At 40.6% G+C, this 20000-nt stretch overlaps 2 protein-coding genes across 2 annotated transcripts in view; one reads left to right on the top strand and one right to left on the bottom strand.

Annotated features, from left to right (window-relative positions):
• The window catches only part of LOC144004917 (C1q-related factor-like), a 7900-nt gene extending 476 nt beyond the window's left edge, over window positions 1-7424 (bottom strand). Inside the window, exons 1-2 of the mRNA XM_077502611.1 lie at window positions 6679-7424; window positions 1-452 (exon numbers count right to left, since the gene is read on the bottom strand). The exon at window positions 1-452 is cut by the window's left edge and continues 476 nt beyond it. Of these exons, the coding sequence (XP_077358737.1) occupies window positions 273-452; window positions 6679-7254 (756 nt within the window). The 5' untranslated portion in view covers window positions 7255-7424 and the 3' untranslated portion in view covers window positions 1-272. The remainder of the gene's footprint in view (window positions 453-6678) is intronic.
• The window catches only part of LOC144005467 (vinculin), a 55020-nt gene that overhangs the window by 11832 nt on the left and 23188 nt on the right, over window positions 1-20000 (top strand). The window contains exons 2-3 of the mRNA XM_077503674.1: window positions 10840-11019; window positions 19139-19209. Of these exons, the coding sequence (XP_077359800.1) occupies window positions 10840-11019; window positions 19139-19209 (251 nt within the window). The remainder of the gene's footprint in view (window positions 1-10839; window positions 11020-19138; window positions 19210-20000) is intronic.

Consider the following 20000-nt stretch of genomic DNA (forward strand, 5'->3'; position numbering starts at 1 on the left):
TACGCCGTTGTAATTAGGTCCCACAAAAATCGACCAATGTGTGAAATCATGCCTAGCGTATCGTGAATAGACAAAGGAACACCATCAATCTATCAATTCATCAATAATCTCATTTTGCCGTCTGAATTAAGTCTTTTCATAGGACATGACGAGACAACGAGATAACGCACGGATAACGAGGTAGACCGTTAGCAAGCGATCTGCAGCTTCCGGGCAACATGGGCCTGCCTGCCTTGCGAGCAAAGTCAGCGAGCGTCCGTCCTGTCCGTCAGTCAGTCGGCGTACAGGATGAAGCCGGAGAAGGTGCTGTACTTGTTACTGTTGCCGCCGTGCGCCTTGCCGCCGTCCAGTTTAACGTAGACCTCGTCGCCGGCGTCCAAGTGCAGGATGACGCTGTTGCTGGCGTAGTCGTAACTTTGGTCCTGGTCCTGAGCGATGGCGCTCGCCCGCACCTCAAATCAACACAAACAGACAAATTGGGGAATAAATCATTTGCTCGACGTGCACTCTGGTGTTATTTTGTAGCAAGAATTTCACCACAAGATGGTGACAACAAACTTCACAACATCAGGCCAAACATCCCCTAATTTACGATAGGAGTATGTCCAAATATTTTTCTTGTAAGTTAGTTTGATTAAATACAACACATTCTCATGCAGGTGGAAGTGAGCTTAAATGGCTTAATTTATTCACAAAAAATGTCACCTTGAATCAAATTCACATCGCAAATTCACATTGCACCTTTTGTTGTTTACTGCCGTTCTCCCACAAAGTGAAGAAAGTAAAAGTTTTTTTTTTTTGGTTCAGGTTTAATTTCTTTTCTCCAATGATGATTGTGTAAAAAGTGAGTGTAAAGAAAATGACGGACATTGAGTTCAAGATTGAAAAAGCCGTCAATTTACCTTCTGTGAAAACGAAGTGGAAACAAATTCCAGTGCTCCCAAAAACGTATAATTACGTTCTATTTTAAGTGTCCTAAAGACGTATTTATACGGTTTTTTTTTTTTTATGCTAGCGCATACAGAAGGCTTTGATGCAGCATCTCAACTGCAAAGAACGGTTGAAGGAATGGTAGTTATTACAAAAACGGCCAACAGGTGGCAGCAGAGTATAAGAGATCAACCAGGACAATGTTGGAAAAAAAAGTTCAAATTCTCCCAATTGTAATTAGATTAATGAATAATGATGAAACTTATCTATATTATAATGCTAAATATACTGTTTTGTTTCTGATGAAAGAAGAGACTAATCTTTCTTTTGGTAGGTTCCATGTTTTTCTAGCAATAGAACACAATATTCTGTGGGCCTTGCAAAATCAGTCAAAATCCAGTAAAAACAGCTGGGAGTGAAGGGGATTGCTTCTGTGAAAATGGCTGCCAGTAAATGAGTTAAGGAAAAACTTTATTTTTGCAAATTGTATTTTTAAAATTACTCATTTGGGGAATGGATTTTTGTTGTCGTAGTAGAATGAACTGCAATTGTACATCCACTACAGCAGGTGGCAGTGGCGCACTCATTGTCAGAGAATGCATAAGACGAATTAGTACTTACAGCAATTTGATCGACAAATGACACTATTTATAGTCACGGCAGGGAGTTGCGTGCAAAACATTTTCTTATCCCTGGGGGGTGTAACAAAAAGTAATTGAGAAGTACTCTTTTTAAATACAGTAAAATACTGTACTGTACTTTTTTTTTTTTTTTTTTTTTCTACTTACAAAGTTTTTTTATTTAAGAAAAGGAACAGATTAACGACCTTCCCATTCATCCCAATGGGGAAAGTTGATTTGAGTTACAAGTGATTTGCATTATAAGCACAGCCTGGGAATGAATTCAACTCAACATTGAAAAGACGAACATATGAAGCCTGCTTTTTATTTTTTTCAAACAAACAAACCATCCGCTGATGCGAGGAATCTTCTCACGTGCGTCCTTACTTGGATCCAAGGCGGCGGGCGGGCGGTGACTCAAGTGTAAATCTTCACTTTGACTCACCCCGCCTGAGAGGATGCGCAGCGCTGCCAACGATCTCCCCTTCTTCTGTTTTTTTTTTCTCCTTTCATCATCTGTGCCTGTCTGCACGCAGTGTATAAAACCAGCACGAGTGCCACGTCCCATCCGTGTCATGAAGACACCATAGGACGAGAGGGCGTTCGAAATGTGCCCTTAAAACTTTTGACGGGTGGGAAGCGACTCACGACGCATGTGTCGGCTTTTTGCAAATGGCAAGTTTGGCCTTGCGCAGAAATAGAACCTCGCTGAGAGGCTGTTAGGAAATATTCAATATTAAATTGCCATTGACGGCTTTAGACGTCAAAGATGCATTCCAACTTGACTGGCAGTAGTTATCCCGTTTCACTCAATTGGTTCTGAATTTTTTTATTTTATTTTTTTTAATTTACACTTCAAATGATGCATCTTTGTTGATTTATCTATGCCAGCGACATATAGTGACAGTCAGGACAATTAAATGCTCTACCATTAGATTAACCTGTGTAGCATGGAAATTCAGTCACAATTTCAATTCCACTCTGCAATTACAAAAGCAGCATAATCATCAAAAAATATGTATCTATATCACTCGAGACTTGTAGCTAAGTTTAATCAATATTCACATTCCTGGTGAAAACACTGACAAAAAGAGCTTATTGCAACGTGGCCCTGGTTGATCTCTTATACGCTGCTGCCACCTACTGGCCGTTTTTTGTAATAACTATTATTGCTTTAAGCCACCTCTTCATTTCAGAGGCTATATCAAAGCTCTAGCATAAAAAAAACCCCATAATAGGTCTTTGGGAGCATGGTAATATTTAAAATCGAATGTATTTACAGGACTGTCTCAGAAAATTAGAATATTGTGATAAGGTCCATTATTTTCTATAATGCAAGTAAATAAGCAAAAATGCCGTACATTCTGGATTCATTACAAATCAACTGAAATATTGCAAGCCTTTTCATTATTTTAATATTGCTGATTATGGCTTTTTTTTTTTTACTCTGAGAAAATGTTCTATTTTGAGATAGGATATTTGAGTTTTCTTAAACTGTAAGCCATAATGACTTTTTTTTTTTTTTTTTTAAATGTAGAATAACTCATTTAATAAATTTGGTTTCATCCAAAAGGAACTTGCATAATTACAGTATTTGAAAGAATTGTATTTAACAATAATAATAATAATAAAAAAAATCTAGCAAGAAAAAAAAAAGCATAAATAAACGTCTTTGGGTGCATGGTAAAATGGTAATATTTAAACTCGAACGTATTTATACGTTTTTGGGAGCAAATGAGTTGATACTAATTTTGAGTTGTTTAAATTTATACACTTGCACCAGCTACGGCAGTTTAAAAGCGCTATATAAATAAAGGTGACTTGACTCGACCTTTTTTTTTTTTTTTTTTTTTTTTTAATTTAAAGTAACGAATTTAGTACATTTGGTTCCATCCAAAAGGAACTTGCATAAGTAGAGTGTTTCAAATAATTTTATTTAACATTTAAAAAAAATAAATAAATCTGGCATAAAAAAACAAAAAACAAAAAAAACAAAAACATAAATGTGTCTTTGGGAGCTTGGTAATATTTAAAATTGAACGTATTTATACGTTTTTGGGAGCAAATGAGTTAATACTAATTTTGAGTTTAAATTTATACATTTGCACTAGCTAAAGCTATTTGAAAGCGCTATATAAATAAAGGTGGCTTGACTTGACTTTTTTTTTTTTTTTTTATGTATAACTAATTTAATAAATTTGGTTTCATCCAAAAGGAACTTGCATAATTAGTGTTTCAAAGAATTTTATTTAACAATTTAAAAAAAAAAAAAAAAAAAAGGTCGTCCTAATTGTGATTTCAGTTATTACCAAAATAATCATGATTAATATTTTCTTCATTAATTGAGCAGCCCGACTGTGCAGGTTCAGATTTCATACAATGGACTAAATACTTTCTACATTTGTGAGTGTCTGCTTTCATATGATACGTGCTCGGGCTCAATATAAGTTGGTAAACAGTGTTTTTGGAATTTAAAAAGTGTTATTTGAGGTTACATGTCATATCTTGCCCGCCATCATGTTTGCGTTTCACTTGTGATTTACGCGCCGTTTGATCAGCGTCAGCACCTGAGGCCTCCGAGACATTTAGCAAATCGCGCGTGAACGGAACCAATCACCTAGTTTTCACGCCGGCGCCGCCTGGCCCGGGCCGGCCGCGCGATAAACGCCACGTGCGCGGCGGATGCCACGGCAACGGCGGCGGCGGTGGGGGAAAAAAAAAAAAAAAAAAAAAGTTTTCATTTTGTATTTCAAAGCGCTTTGAACTTGTTTGTCAACACCTCGGGCGCCGTTTTGATGTGCGGGTCACACTCGGCTCGCTTTCTCGCGCGCGTACGCAATCTGTCAGGCCGCCACAGCGCGTTGCGGGTTTTTTTTTTTTTACGGGCTTGAACCCAGTCGGAGCTGAGATCACCACACACATGAACGCATGACTTCAACGTTTTTGACTGGTGGCTTCGCCAACGCGTGTGCGATGGGGCATTCGCTAACTCGTCAAGTCACAAATGACCCCCCCAACTCGGATACTGAAGACGGCCAAATAGTGTCGCTGAAAAACCATGATGATCCGTCTCAAGATATGTTTGAGTTGGACACAAAGATCTTAATCTTAATCGATGAATCCACAAGTAATCTAGTAATTGTTTGGAGCCATCTTTTTAACATATAAGTAGATCTGTCAAAATGAATCGATGAGTCGGCAAGTAATCAGTTATCAAATTAATCGACAAGTATTTTAATCATCGAGTAATCGTTTGGAGCCATCTTTTTTTTAATTGAAAATGGTTCATATCAACAGTAATTGTTGACTGATTTCTGTCGTCCTCCATGAAAACAAGCCTGATTATCTTGTGTTTAATCAAAATAAGACATTTGCAAACATCTGTTTTACTTTGGAACCGAATTACAACAAATTTAAATCACTATATATGGTGAAGTACGAAATAAACATCAATCAGGGGAAAAATGCTTCTGTAATTTACTTTAACTCATTGACTGGCAGCCATTTTCACTCACTCACTCACTCACTCACTCACCGGCTGTTTTACTGGATTTTGACTGATTTTGCAAGGCCCACAGGATATTGTGTTCTATTGCTTTAAAAAAAAAAGAAACATGGAACCTACCAAAAGAAAGATTAAAGTCTCTTCTTTCGTCAGGGAAAAAAAAAGAATATTTCTATCTGTTTCCGTTTTGCAGCAATTAGCATTAGAATATAGCTAGGTTTCATCATTCACAAATCTGTTTAGAATTGTGAGTAATTGAGCTTTTTTCAACATGGTCCTGGTTGATCTCTTATACTCTACTGCCACCTGCTGGCCGTTTTTGGAAGAACTACCATTTCTTCAACCGTTCTTCGCAGTTGAGAGGCTGCATCAAAGCCTTCTGTAGCTCTAGTATAAAAAAACCCCAAAAAAACCCGCATAAATACATCTTTAGGACACTTAAAACATTAAAATGTATTTATACATTTTTGGTAGCGAGTTAAAAAAATTCAAAATGAATCCAATTTGTCGAATAATCGAATGATTAATCGATAGACTAATTGATACTAAAAATATTCAATAGTACTACTTCCATCAATCCATCCATTTTCAAGCGACAAGGGTCGCGGGGGGAGCTGGAGCCGATCTCAGCTGGCTCTGGGCAGTAGGCGGGACACCCTGGACTGGTTCCCAGCCAATCGCAGAATAGTACTACTTGTGTCTGATTTCAGCCTCTCAACATCAATTATCCACTAATTCCTGTCATCCTTTATGACAGAGGACTAATTATCTTTTGTGTTTAATCATAAGACATTTGCAAACATCTTAGACCGAACTAATAACTGAACATCAATCCCCCTTTTTAATCACTAAACAATACAAAATAAACAATTGCCTTACTCATTTGCTCCCAAACACGTACAAATACGTTCAATTTTAAAGGTTTTAAGTGTCCCAAAGACGTATATATACACGTTTTTTTGTTTTTTGCTGTTTTTAAGCTAGAGCATACAGAAGTCTTTGATTAAGCCTCTCAACTGCAAAGAACGGTTGAAGAAATGGTAGTTATTACACAAATGACCAGCAGGTGGCAGCAGAGTATAAGAGATCAACCAGGACCATGTTAACCATGCTAATTGCTGCAAAACGGAAACAGATAGAAATATACTTTTTTAAAATCTTTAATCTTTCTTTTGGTAGGCTCCACGCTTTTATAGCAATAGAATATATTCTGTGGGCCTTGCAAAATCAGTCAAAATCCAGTGAAACAGCCGGGAGCGAATGGGATTGCTTCTGTGAAAATGGCTGGGAGCGAATGAGTTAATGCAAAAAAAAAACAAAAAAAAATCCGATTCATCTATAAAATAATTGATTGAGCCTTGCCACGAAAACCCAAATTCTGCGAGAAATTGACGCTCACACAAAACTGGCTTGTAATTGCCTACAGATGCCACAAGATGGCGACACAGCACTTTTTCTATTCGACAAGGTTATGGCCTAAGTGAAGCTCCTCCCCTGCAGTTCAACATAGTTGCTTGGCAGCAAGATGCCACCGGATGGCGCCATAGTATCACGCAATCAGTGACTAACGGAGGATCATTTCGGTTGAAAAGAAGTTTTGGATGAAGATTGGGTTTTACCCACCAGCGCGTTCTTGAGCAGGTCGGCCCACATGCTGGTGCCGTCTCCTCCCCTCATCAGGACGTTGTATATGAAGAAGTAGGTGCCGGCGATCTTGCAGGTGAACTTGCCCGTGGCGCCGTCGTAGTTGCCGCCGATGTTGGTGACCACGTCGTCGAAGCGCAGCACGTCGTAGCCTTCCTGCGGGTTGCGCAGCCCCGCGTAGAACGCCACCCGGGGCGCCGTGTTGTAGGTGGCCGTGCTCACCGAGCCCAGGACGCCGGTGCGCACCACGTCCCCGGGCGGCCCCGGCGGGCCCGGCTCTCCGGGGGGCCCCGGGGGTCCGGGCTGACCCGGGCGTCCCGGTCTGCCCTGCGAGGCGTGGGCGGCCAACGTGGGCGGCGGCGGCGGCGGCGGCTGGCTGGGGTCGTCCAGCCGTTGCTGGACGGTGACGGCGAGCGGGCCCTCCGACGTGGGGAAGGGGTCGCACACCATGCGGCAGGTGCCCAGCATCTCGAACCTGCTGCCGCCGCTGTCGTCTTCCTCGCCGACGGAGCTGACCAGCACGGGGATGAGCACCACCAGGACCAGCAGCAGCATGACCCCCAAGGCGGCTGCCACCAAGGTCTTGCGCCCGATGCTCAGCCGCGGGAGGGGCTGGGCAGCCAGCGTGGAGCTCTCCGGGGTGGGAATGGTGACTGCGGGTGGCGGGGCGGGCTCCTACCGGGAAGAAGCGAAGGTGAGGAGCGCCGGGGAAGGATTGAGTGACAAGCGAGGGAGCCGAAGGAGCCCAAAGGAGAGAGAGAGAGAGGAGGAAGGAGGAGAGAGAGAGAGAGGAAGGAAGCAAGATGCACACCAACTGTGAGTCAGGGATGAGGAGAAAGCGGAGTAACGGATCTGCTCCACTGTCGACTTCCTCCGATCATAAACGACGGCAAAAGGATGAGCAGATATGTAAACAGGTGAACAGTTCAAATGCAAAAAAAAAAAAAAAAGACATTTCCATTTTTTGGAAATTTTGAAAAAAAAAAATTATGCTTGGTTCCAGTTTAAATCTAATCATATTTAGTTTGGAAAAAGGTTCATCTTGCCTTAATTTTTTTTTTTTTCAAATGTAAAAATGCAAAAAAAAAAAAAAAAAAAAAGCAGACATTTCCATTTTTGGGAAATTTTATCTTTTTTTGTTTGTTTTTGTGTTTTGTTTTTAAGAGAAAGCTCAGAATTGTTCATTCGGCAGTCTTACCGATTCTTATCTTATCATCATTGCGCTCTCCCTTTTTTTTTTTTTTTTTTTTTTTTCAAATGTAAAAATTTAGCATTTTTACATTTTGAAAAAAAAAAAAAAAAGATGTTTCCATTTTTTGGAATTTTTTTTTTTTTTTTTTTAGCTTTTTTCCAGTTTAAATCTAATCATATTTAGTTTGAAAAACGTTCATCTTGTCTTCATTTTTTTTTTTTTCAAACGTAAAAATGCAAAAAAAAAAAAAAAAAAAAGCAGACATTACCATTTTTTGGAAATGTTGCCAATTTATTTATTTATTTACGCTTGTTTCCAGTTTAAATCTAATCATATTTAGTTTGGAAAAAGGTTCATCTTGCCTTCATAATTTTTTTTTCAAATGTAAAAAAAAAACAAAAAGTAGACGTTTCAATTTTTTGGAAATTTTGAGAATTTTTTTTATGCTTGTTTCCAGTTTAAATCTAATCATATTTAGTGTGAAAAGAAGTTCATGTTGTCTTCTTTTTTTTCAAATGTAAAAATGCAAAAAAAAAAAAAAGCAGACATTACCATTTTTTGGAAATTTTGCCAATTTATTTATTTAATGTTTTGATGCTCGTTTCCAGTTTAAATCTAATTCTACTTCCACAAGTCTTTTGTACTCAAGAATTTGTATTTCTAATGAAGGAAAGAATGTGAGTACTTTTGCCACCTCCAGTACCATAAAGTCGACATTTACTTTTATAATAACAGTGAAAAAATTGAAAAGTCGAAATAAGTATTTCAAGAACAAAGACGAGTCAAGTTTTAATTTTAGGATTAAAATATCTCATACTAAAATTAGAAAATAGACGTAATATCCTAAGAATAAACTCATAATAAAAACATAAAGTCCTTTTTGTTTGACAGTTCGTATGTAGACTTTGGTGCCCTCAAGTGGTCATGAGGCGCATTACCAAAATACCAGTCGGGTTCGCTTCCCACATTTGTCCATAAGATGGCGCCATCTTCTCACTTTTTTTTCATGACACTCGTTTCACTGCACTTTGTTGCACTTTTCATGCAAGCTCTTCTCATCTGCTCTACTGGGGGTGAAATTGGGGGGGGGGGGGGGGGGGTGTAGTGTTGGACCACCCACCTACGTCAGCTTGACACATTCATAGTGGGGAGGGTCTTTGTCATCAGAGGAGTACGACAGAAATGATTTTTATTCTCATCATGTCGTGCAAGTGCTTCAACTTTTCAGCAGGGGCACCCCCTGCAAGGGGTGGGGGCGAAATATATATATACGGCCCTGGCTGGAAAATGTTGAGATGGAAAAACATATCCAGCACTCACTCGGCTTGTTTATGCAGGTCGTCGAACTTCCTCGATTCCGTCCGCATGCATATGCAGCCTCTCGTATATCCTTTTTAGGAAACGAGACGCTGCCTTGCAGCTCTTTGCGGAATTCTCTGCAAATTCCTTTGGATATTGGCAATGGGTAGCTTTCATCATCATGATGATGTTTTTTTTTATTATTCAAATAGAATTACATTTATTGTAGATTTGGCACAATGATTATCAATTATATTCGTAATTGAATAAATTATGCACAGTAGAGCCATCATTTAGTTAGTTTGCATTATATGAAATGTTCTTCTAATAAAATAAATTCCTGTTAGGGGGTGACTGAAAAATAAGGCCATGGTCGAGTAATATTTTCAGAATCCTGTTAAAACTTCTGGATTTGTTATTATAAAAAATATATATAAAATATATATAATTATATAAAATATATAAAATGTATTATATATATATATATTTATTATATATTATATAATATATTTATTTGATATTTTAGATTGTATATATATATTGTATATATATATATATATATATATATATATGTGTGTGTGTGTGTGTGTATATATATATATATGTATGTGTGTATATATATATATATATATATATATATATATTAGAAATTATTACAATTTACAATTTACTGGGGAAAAAAAAGTCCACACTATTTGATGAAATGTTCATGCATATAAATGCATAATATTTGGTCTAATTTTAGCATCATGACATTTTCTTGGATGGCCTACAAAATTATTATTAAAATTAATTATAATACTACAATAAATCTCAAGCATATGTATAATTTATCCATTATGTCCAATGCTAGGCAGCTAAACATTTTAACAATAAATCCTGTTTTTTATTTATTCATTTATTTTTACAAATCATCGATTCAAATTACTATTAATAAATGCAAAATCTTTGGTATAATGTAACCGGCATGGAAATCATAAATAAATCCATATTCTTTTTGTCTGTGTAATTTAACCACCATGGCATCCGTTGACCAACTAAAACGATCCATAAAAGGACAACTGTATTATTTTAATGATGTCAATATTTGATGTGTTCAATTTATTGTTTATTCAGGCATGTACGGCAACTTAGTAGTATGTTGTTTTGTCTGCGGTGTGATCAGCTGTGGAGTGTGTCAGATAAAAAAAAAAAAAAAAAATGTGATAAGACGTCCAACCGGTTGAGTTTCCGCGCGTGGAATGTGCCAAACGCTACACACACATATTTGCCTTTTTAGGGCATGAGAATCTATTACGTAATTCCAGAACAAGCAGCGCTCCGATCTCCAAACGGGATGCGGAAAGGAAAGGGAGGGGCTCGAAACGTTGAGAGACGTCCGCGTCGGCCAATGGGAAGCGAGGGAGACCCACCTTCCCGCTTTCTGATTGGCCAAGAGGCGGGGCATCGTAAATGTGACGTCGAAACCGCTTCGGATAGTGCAAGGGAGTTTGATGGTTCTTTTACGCCGGGAGTGAGTGAGCTTGCGGGGGCGGAAAAAAAAAAAAAAAAGTCACTCGAAAGCGGCCGTTTGACCGGGAGAAGCGGCCTTCTCCGGTGCCTGGAAGTTTGACTTCCCTTCTTATTTTCCTTCTTTTTGTGTTTGAAAGACTCGCGTCGCCATGCCTGTGTTTCACACGAAGACGATCGAAAGTATCCTGGAGCCGGTGGCCCAGCAGATCTCCCATCTGGTGATCATGCACGAGGAGGGCGAGGTGGACGGCAAAGCCATCCCCGACTTGTCGGCGCCGGTGGCGGCCGTGCAGGCGGCGGTGAGCAACCTGGTCCGGGTGAGTTCAGCCAAAGCGCCCACTCCACTCCAGATGCTTCCTTTCGATATCCCAGCTACCTGTTAGCACTCCGAAGAAACTTTTTGGGCACATTTAACGAGACGGTCGGTGTGGTTTGACGGGCATCAAAGAGGTTGGAAACGCGACTCAAGTTACCTCGCGGGGGCAAAAAAAGGCACTGACGCCCTTTTTTTCCCCTTGAGAACGGCCCCTCCTGCCTACCGTAGCTTCACGTAGGCACCAACTGTGCACCGTAACGACATTTGAATGCACTTTTCAACAATAATAAAAGTGTCTATTTTGCTAACTGTCAATTCAATTGATTGTTTCAAACTCAAGGTTCATAAAGAGTCATCACAGATACACAATGGAAACTAAGCAATTCTGGTCCAAAGGGACCAGACAGCCAAATAAATACCTAAAAATGATGGAATAATTGACCAAAACAAAACCTTAACTCGTAGGGGTCCTATTAGGGAGCCTCTCAAATCAAAATGTGTCATTGCAGGTCCTCCAAGGGGATTCCAGATGTGTCATTGATATATAGACCGATATCAGTCATCTCTCCAGGCTTCCTTTTGTCTACCACTTGGAAAAGGTCCCTATGGCGAAGATTATCGCAGTGCCATTATTTTGTCATTGATATACTGCGATATACTCTCAGTGATGGTGTGAAATGGCAAAGAAATGCCTCTGGTTTTGCAATGTATTTATTTCGTTTTGTTTGGTTGATAACTGGTTGTGTAGTGATTAGTGGCATGCATCTCCACAAAAGACAATTTGATGTGCTTTTGAATAAGTGCAGTGCGAAGTGATTCAGATAGTTCGATTTGAGTGGTTGGGATTAGTACGATATGATTTTGTACGGCTCAGATCAAGAGGGTACGATGCAATAACTTTTTTTTGTTGTCATTTTACATACATTTGAATGAATTTGTCAGTACTGTAAAAGTACCATTTCCTTCTAAGATATATCTCTTAAATAAAAGACAATTCCATACATATCTTGATATATTTCAAAGTGGAATGATTCGGATCAAAAAAGATTTTATGGTTTAAACCGTTTTTGTTACACTTCTAGTAGTGTATCATTCCAAACTCAGAATGTATCTGCATAGTGAGAGAGATCATTTGAACTCTGATCATTTTAAATGTGCAAAAATCAAATGGGGCCTGGTGCTGTGCCCTGGGGCATCCCGCCACCAATTCAAAATGGCTATTTGTTTTTCTTTCGTCTATGGAAAAACCTCACTAAATTGTGCAATGTCTTTAGTCCCTCCCACAAAAGTGTAACAGTCGGTGGTTAGCATTCATTTCCTTGATCAGCTGTACTGTATCTTTAGGGCTTTTTTATTTTTTATTTTTTTTATTTTTAAATTGTGGTTTCCCTCAAAGCCGCATTAGGAAACTTTTGCCCAGCTGAAACTAAACTAGACCATCAAGATGCAATTAATCGTCCAAATTCTTTACAGTCAACAATTTGATGTTGTCCATTGAAGTGAAAATCTGCAAATAATGGATGACTTCCCTTAAAAATGTTTAGAATTGGCTATATTAGTAACATAAAACGTTAATTATACCCCCAAACATAATTCCAAACACATTTTACATTAGCTTTAAAAATACATTGCTTGCGGATTATTTATTAAAAAAAAAAACTACTTTCCGATTAGCCATTTATTATTATTATTATTATTATTATTATTTGTAATCAGAAAACATAGATATGCTACTATATCGTGTGTATACCGTACTATATGGTAACCATTGTATTACAATTCTGATTTAGTGATACAGAGATACTGTCAGTCTCGGAATATATAATGTATGTCGCAAATGACTATCTGTACGTTACAGGCAGTTGGCCGTTAGCAGCTAGCTTAGATTCTGAGTAATGGTTCAATTTTAGACATTTGCACAAAAAAAAAAAAAATCGCAAAAGGCGACTCACAAACCAGTTTTCACTGTAGTTCATTTGGGAATACGACTCTAGTTACTGGAAAAATTATCCAATCTTCTATTTGTTTAGTCCAAGATTGTGGTTTCTGTTGTTTTTTGTTTTTGGCAGATAGATCAATGAGTTTGTCACTGTTTCCAGTTGCCATGACAACCCTATAACATTGACATTACTCTTGCGATGATGTCACTTCATTTCCAAGGTAGTGATCTGTCTGCTTGTGTTTTCATGACTCATCCAAAGTTCAGAGGGAAAAAAAATGGAACTCGGCACTATCCCTCACCCCGATTGGCGACGACGTGAAGACTTCCAGCCACGTTGCTAATGTATTCCACCGCTTTTGTCTTGTGTGATCTTTACCACGCGGCTGTCCAAGTAGATGAGGAGTCCGTGACGGGCTCCTCCAAAGGAACAGTAAACTGCCGTTTTGATCTAATTGCATCGTTTGCCGACATCCTCCGGGCGAGGCCACATCATTAGTCTGCTTGTGTGTGTTGCGTAGGAAACCACATGTTGCGCGCACGCTTCCTGCGAGTGAATTCTGATGGATGGCCTTTTGCAACAATAACTTTTGAGACAGATTTTAGACAGAAATGAAGCTATAATGCTAATAAATGTTGTGTGATGAATGGCTTGACACCACTTTTGTTATTTCCACAATCGGAGGTCCACAAATATGGTAGACATGGAAGGGAATTTAATATATAGGAATTATCAGCATTTTCTGGGAATAAACCAGAAAATGATCAAAATTGAAGATTAAACAGAGAAGTTATAATAGTTAGGGAAGATATATTTGAGCATATTCCTAATCAAACCAACTCAATTTCATGCAAGTACATTGGGTACCTTGACCTTTGAAGTTCCCAGTATTTCAAGTTTTTTGAGGTATGAATTTTTGCTTGGTCAATTTAGTTGGGTGCTAAAATTTGTGGTTTGTGCAAGTGGCAAGGACAGTTATCTATTCTGTATGAATATGGTTGGGGTTGGTCTTCACATCGGTTGATTGCAGCAAGACCGAACTACCCATCTTCTATTTCTTTCTATTCTTTCGCTCTCATTGAAACAACGGAGCAGATGCTAATGAGAGATGAATGCCGGGAATGTGAGGAATTCCCAGCGAGCAGGCGTGCATCCCTCCTCACTCTTGGGGGGGTTTGGGGGTGAACCCCTTAAACAAATGAAATTTGGATAAGACTGTAGCTCCATTATAGTTAAATGAACAGGCGAGATATTTTCAGACGGGTGAAGCCTGCAACTCTCTTCATAAACACTACAAAAATTACTTTGTTGTTCTTTGCCAAGGGAGCTAATCTAAGATTTAAGACTTCAGTTCTGTTTAGTCCTTCCGGAGCGTTCGTTTGTTTGGTTGCTCTCGAGATTCAGGATGTCCGTTGTGTCCTGAAGCTCTTCTTTCCAAAGTCTGGCAGAACTTTGATGAAGTTGGTCCAAGCCTGCTAAAAAGTAGGCTAAAGTGTTTTCTTCTCATGTTGTAACCGAGCTCGCACAACGACACGGCCGTAATTATGCTCCTTGTGAGCCGCATATAAACAACCCCAAGCCCGCCGCAATGTGTGCAGCCGTGTGAGGTTTTAGCGGTAAACGAATGTGCGGCTAAAAAAAGGAGTGTTGCTATTGTAAACGGGGAAGCTACTTTTATCTGTGCGGCCATTCTTTTGAGTTCAGACTCCTATTTGAGCCGTGTTGCGCTGCATCATGTTTATAGTTCCTTTTTATAGACTTTGGGATAAAGAGAGGAATGCTTGGGACAACGAGGATCCTTTGAGTGTACACTTCCTGTTTGTGTTGTGCTGATCACAAGGCTCGGACTGCCCCTGGAGATGCCGTGCTATGCGGATCGCCCCGGCCGATCCAAACACTCAAGGCAGGATTTGCGACAATCTCAACAAATAGTACTGAAATGTGTGTTCACTGTTTTCACCTGCCTTTCCGGCATTTAAAGATGCAAAATCATCCATTGCATTTCATCTCAGGGTTGATCAAGTTTCGCTTTTGCGCGAACCATCCTTTTAGTCAACCAAGCCCTCTATGTCCTCCTTCAGATGGAAACTGTAGCACAACTCTGCTTTTGTTGAGGTTGTTTGAATCCCATTCAGATGGGAAGCATCCAGCAGCAAATACTTCCGAGTCTTCCGTCAGTCTGGAACAGGATGGACGAGTCTCTCCTAAGGGACACACCTCTACCTTTCAGTCTTGTCAGTTCACACCCCACCATAAACTTTTTGAGGCGCGGTTCTGAGGAAAGGACCTTTTGTATACTGTAAGATATAGGTCATGCTTGGGGGAGTTTGGTGTGGAAAGAAGCCCAACAAATCCTCAGAACTGTAAGAAATTTCCCAGAAAGGCTTCCCAGGATAGTCAGATTCTGTATTTCTTTCACTTTCACTTGCTTAATTTCAGTTTGTCAGGTCTTCTTTGTCAAAGTTTTTAATGGCATCATTAGTCCAAAGACCAGCAGTTTGGCTTTATTTAGCCAGAAGTGCTTCTACTGCTCATTTCCCTACCGATTGACTAGAAGCAAAAAGCAAAAGTGTGGCAGGGGTTTTGCTTCCTGGACCTGTATTTGCCGTCTCTGGTACCCCCACTTGTATGTACTGCTTACGCCAACAAGTTAGCAACATTCAATTCAAGATGGACTGCCGGGAGGAGCATGCGCAGGTGTAAAGCCACTGGTCCACAAGTCTGATTTCGCGTCTGGAGTGGAAAACCTGGAGGCAGCGTCGTGGATGAAGTGGCCACTCTCTTTCGGAACAGACGGTCTTTGTTGACGGCACATCACTCTGCCGGGAGAATGAAAGGCGGTTCAGACACAGTGGGCCTCTCACATGGCGGATCGCTTGAGCACAATGCTTCGTCAGTCCCCGCAGAGATCGGTCGCTGTAGGAACCATCTGTAAAGCCGGCGCAAAGTTTTGTATCCTCCGTTATTGAGTCCCACTTTGACACAAGGATACAAATGGTGGTAGTGTTAGTCAATATCCTTGACGTTAAGCTTAAGGTCTTTATTTGCAGTAGTCGTTGTAGTACTATGTCATATTTGTAGTCATGATAGTAATAATACTAGTCCCGTAGTAGGGATAGATGTAGCAGTAGCGTTGTTGTTGGTGGTGGTGTTGGTAGTCCAACCCTCTTAAGCCTCCCCCACCCTGGATGGATCCCTTCAAAAGCAGCCAGTGATTTCGTCGCTATGAAATAGCCTTTGACCAACGATGACTCAGAGTTGAATGATGAAGGCCGTGCCACTCAAGGTCAACGCCTTCATCATGTATGTCAGGCGCTATCAATACGCCACGTCAGTAGCGACCAGTCACAAATCAAACAGGCCAGACAAATCTGCCACCAGGGCCGCACATATCGTGTTACATGAGCCCAACAGGACATACAGTACAAAGAACTCTTGCGTAATTGTGGTTTGGAATTCACCATTTCAGTTATCTAAATGTTTTTTTCTTCTTTCGATTTTGTGCTTGTGTGTTATTTAGGCTCGTCGGCTAGGTAACACTATTGATGATGCGCATGTGAAGGTGGTCTTGTTTATGTTGAAATTGAATAGTTTAACCTACTGAATACAGTCTTATGTAACATGGGTTCATGATCACGGACATGCTACATACAGTACATGCTGTTGGTGCTTTGCTGATTATTCTTTATTTTAGTTGTTCGTGGCCACTATCGGGCTGCGTATGAATCAATGGTGACTCGAATGGAGTTGCGAATGAGCCATTCGAATCGAACGCAGAATCAGAACCTTTGGACTTGCATGAAAGCGTTTTGTTTGCGCTTGACATCCAAAAGTGTTTGTGTGGGAATATTAGGCTGGATAATGAGTATAAAATTCAACGGTGAAGTCCAGATAGGCAGTATATCAACATACTTTTGGCCTCTCATGCCATCATAGCACCATACGAAGGGAGGTTGGACACTTGGACGTCAGACCAGGGACGACAAGTTAGCTTAGCGGTAACTAAAACGAGGCGAATGCAACAGAAGCGGATCGATTAAAGATGGGACCAAAGTAAAATCAAACACGCCTGGCTGGGTTCTGCCGTTGGCCAGGGTACGGTGAGGGATCTGGAGGTTAAAGTAAGCTGTCTGTAGGTTGATGCTCCACTGCGACAACATGCCGAAGTACAGTTAATAATGTGGCCTTGGATAATGCATGGTGTAGATAAAGCACATACCTTTGTGATCAAATGGGATTGTATGGGAAGTACATCTAGTAAGCCATTCAAATAGCTTTGGGTCTCATTGGTTCATGTCAAAATGAATAGCGAATGTGGATTTTGGGTGTGAGACCGAGAACTACTCCATTGAACAGTGTTTGTCCGTTGAAAGCAGACAACAATACAATGCAGTGCATCTTCCGCTCTGGCCTTGAACACCGTGGAGGGGGGGCGGAAGGCTTTCCCCTGGTTGGCTCGCACCCCCCACAGCTGAGCCGGGGGCTGACAGGCCGACAGCTGCTGGGTCTTCCTGACTTGGCCGCCTGTGTTTCCTCATCAGTTTAACGCTGCGCCACGTACAAGTGTCCAATGGTTGAGGACAAATATGGAGTGACAGGAAGACATTAAGCATCTACTTCATAAAACACGAGTGCTTGGAGAAGGGTTGCTGGATTGTCACAGTGACATGATAAGTTGAATTCGAGTGTTGGACTGAGTCACACTAGATGATAGACGCCTGGCTTGGGTCTTCCTACAAAGTTTGACAAAAGTCCAATGAAGAAAGATGAAATGAGTTAGTCCATGAAGATTGAGTGCCAAACATCACTTCATCAGTTGGGACACTTCTATTTTCCATCCATCCATTTTCTGTAGCTTTTGTCCTCATTAGGGTTACACAGGCTAACTTTTGAGTGAGCGGGTAGGGTACACTCGTGACTGGTCAACAGTCGATCGCTATTGATCCTGTGAAGGGAATTAAACTTCCTAACTGAATTGAACCGAGACAAAAGTCTTACACGCTGCATTGGAACCAGTCGTTCAGTCAAAAACTAGTCTGGGCTTGACTTCAGCTCATAAATATAGCGGTGTTCTGTTCTCTCAACAATCCGGTGCAAAGGCACATTTAGGACAACTGCTCATGTGCTATCTCACTTCTTAATACTCTTGGACATTTTGTGTGTTTGGGTTGTCTGCGCATCTGGAATGACTTAAGGGATTTTCTTCAAATTTGGCGCTAGTGTCAACTTGGACTCGGAAGATCAGCAGATTTAGATTTTTGGCAGCTATACAAACCAGTTCGGGGCCGCACAGTGTTGGAAGCGTCGGAAATCAAATATTCGTTCAAGACATTTGGAACAGTGGCAGTGGAGCAGTGTTACATTGAGTGGATGATCGGAAGTGTACACGCGTGCCCAAACGCTTCTTGTGTTACATCCGTCCCCCTTAGCTATGCTAACTAGCGTTAGATAGCTTTACCCTTGCACTCTGTGGCTCTTTGATTGACGCTTAGGGACTAAAAAAGTCCCTAGTGTGTTCAAATGTTGTCAATGGACGTTATTTGAGAAACTTTGGTAAGCTTCTTTTGTTTTCTCTGCGTGTTTGCCTTCCAAATGTTAGGCAGAGATGCAGTCATACCCCCTCCTTCCTGGCATAAATGTGTGTAATCTCTCACCCACGGCAGCTTGACACGGGTGACTGGCATCCCGCAACGGCCCTTAGGTCACTGTGGAGGTGGTGGTCAGGGGGATGGTGAGTCATTTTGACGTTCAGCTGTTTTACACATTATGAATCCCGGGGCTTGTCATACCTTGTGCCCACACCCAAGGTTAAGAAACATCTTTGTCCAACCAATGTATAGAAGTTTTGGACTTAAAAAGATTGTTGTGGTATTCAACAGGGTGGAAGGTCGTACTGGTTGGAGGTTGTTTGTTGACCCCTGCCACCTGCTTCCAACAATAGACAATAGTGTTTTTAAAAAACAAACTGATTTTTCAATGTGGAAGACCCCACACGATGAGATAATAATAGGCGATGTGCACTCGAATTTGACTGGAAGTTTGCAGGGTTGCTTAAATTCGTCCTGATTTTTTTTTGTGTCCGCTTCACTAGCTTCCTATCCCGTGACTGATATACCTTAATACCAATTTTGAATTACTCTGAACATTGCTGTCGTATTGAACGCGTCTTGTGTCTTCCAGGTGGGGAAGGAGACGGTCCAAACCACGGATGACCAGATCATGAAAAGGGACATGCCACCGGCGTTCATCAAGTAAGTCGTCATCTTCCTTCTGATTGAAACAAGCGTTAGGAGTTTAAGTGCCTTTGCGTCTTGGCCTGCTGGAGCGTCAATAACGTATTGGCCAAGTCCACAGCCTTTTACGTGTTTTTTTTTTTCATGTTACAAGACGATAAACGGTAAGAAAACAAAACACGTAAACGTCACATTCGTACTCGAGTGGCTGCAAATGATGCCGAGTCGCTCCACAGGTTAGCGGTTTAACAACCAAGCTGCTAATCGGTCGGTCTACTACTAAACAGTCTTGTTCACTGGCACCCACGTCACTCACCAGTCCTGGCCTTTAACTCATTTGCTCCCTAAAACGTATTAATACGTTCTATTTTAAATATTACCATGTTCCCAAAGATGTATTTATACATTGTTTTTTTTTAATGCAATAGCATACAGAAGGCTTTGATGCAGCCTCTGAACTGAAGAGAATGCTTGAAGCAATGGTAGTTATTACAAAAACAGCCGAGTATAAGAGATCAACCAGGGCTATGCTGCAAAAAGCTCTTTTACCCACTGTTTTAAACATATATGTGAATAATGATGAAACTTAGCTACATTCAAATGCTAATTGCTACGAAACGGAAACAGAAATACACTTTTTTTTTTCTCCTGATGAAAGAAGAGACTCGAATCTTTCGTTTGGTAGGTTCCATGTTTTTATAGCAATAGTACACAATATTGTGTCGGCCTTGCAAAATCAGTCAAAATCCAGTAAAACAGCCGGGAGTGAAGGGGGTTGCTTCAGTGAAAAATGGCTGCCAGTCAATGAG

The sequence above is a fragment of the Festucalex cinctus genome, chromosome 17 (genome assembly GCF_051991245.1).
Source record: "Festucalex cinctus isolate MCC-2025b chromosome 17, RoL_Fcin_1.0, whole genome shotgun sequence".
NCBI classification, from domain to species: domain Eukaryota; kingdom Metazoa; phylum Chordata; class Actinopteri; order Syngnathiformes; family Syngnathidae; genus Festucalex; species Festucalex cinctus.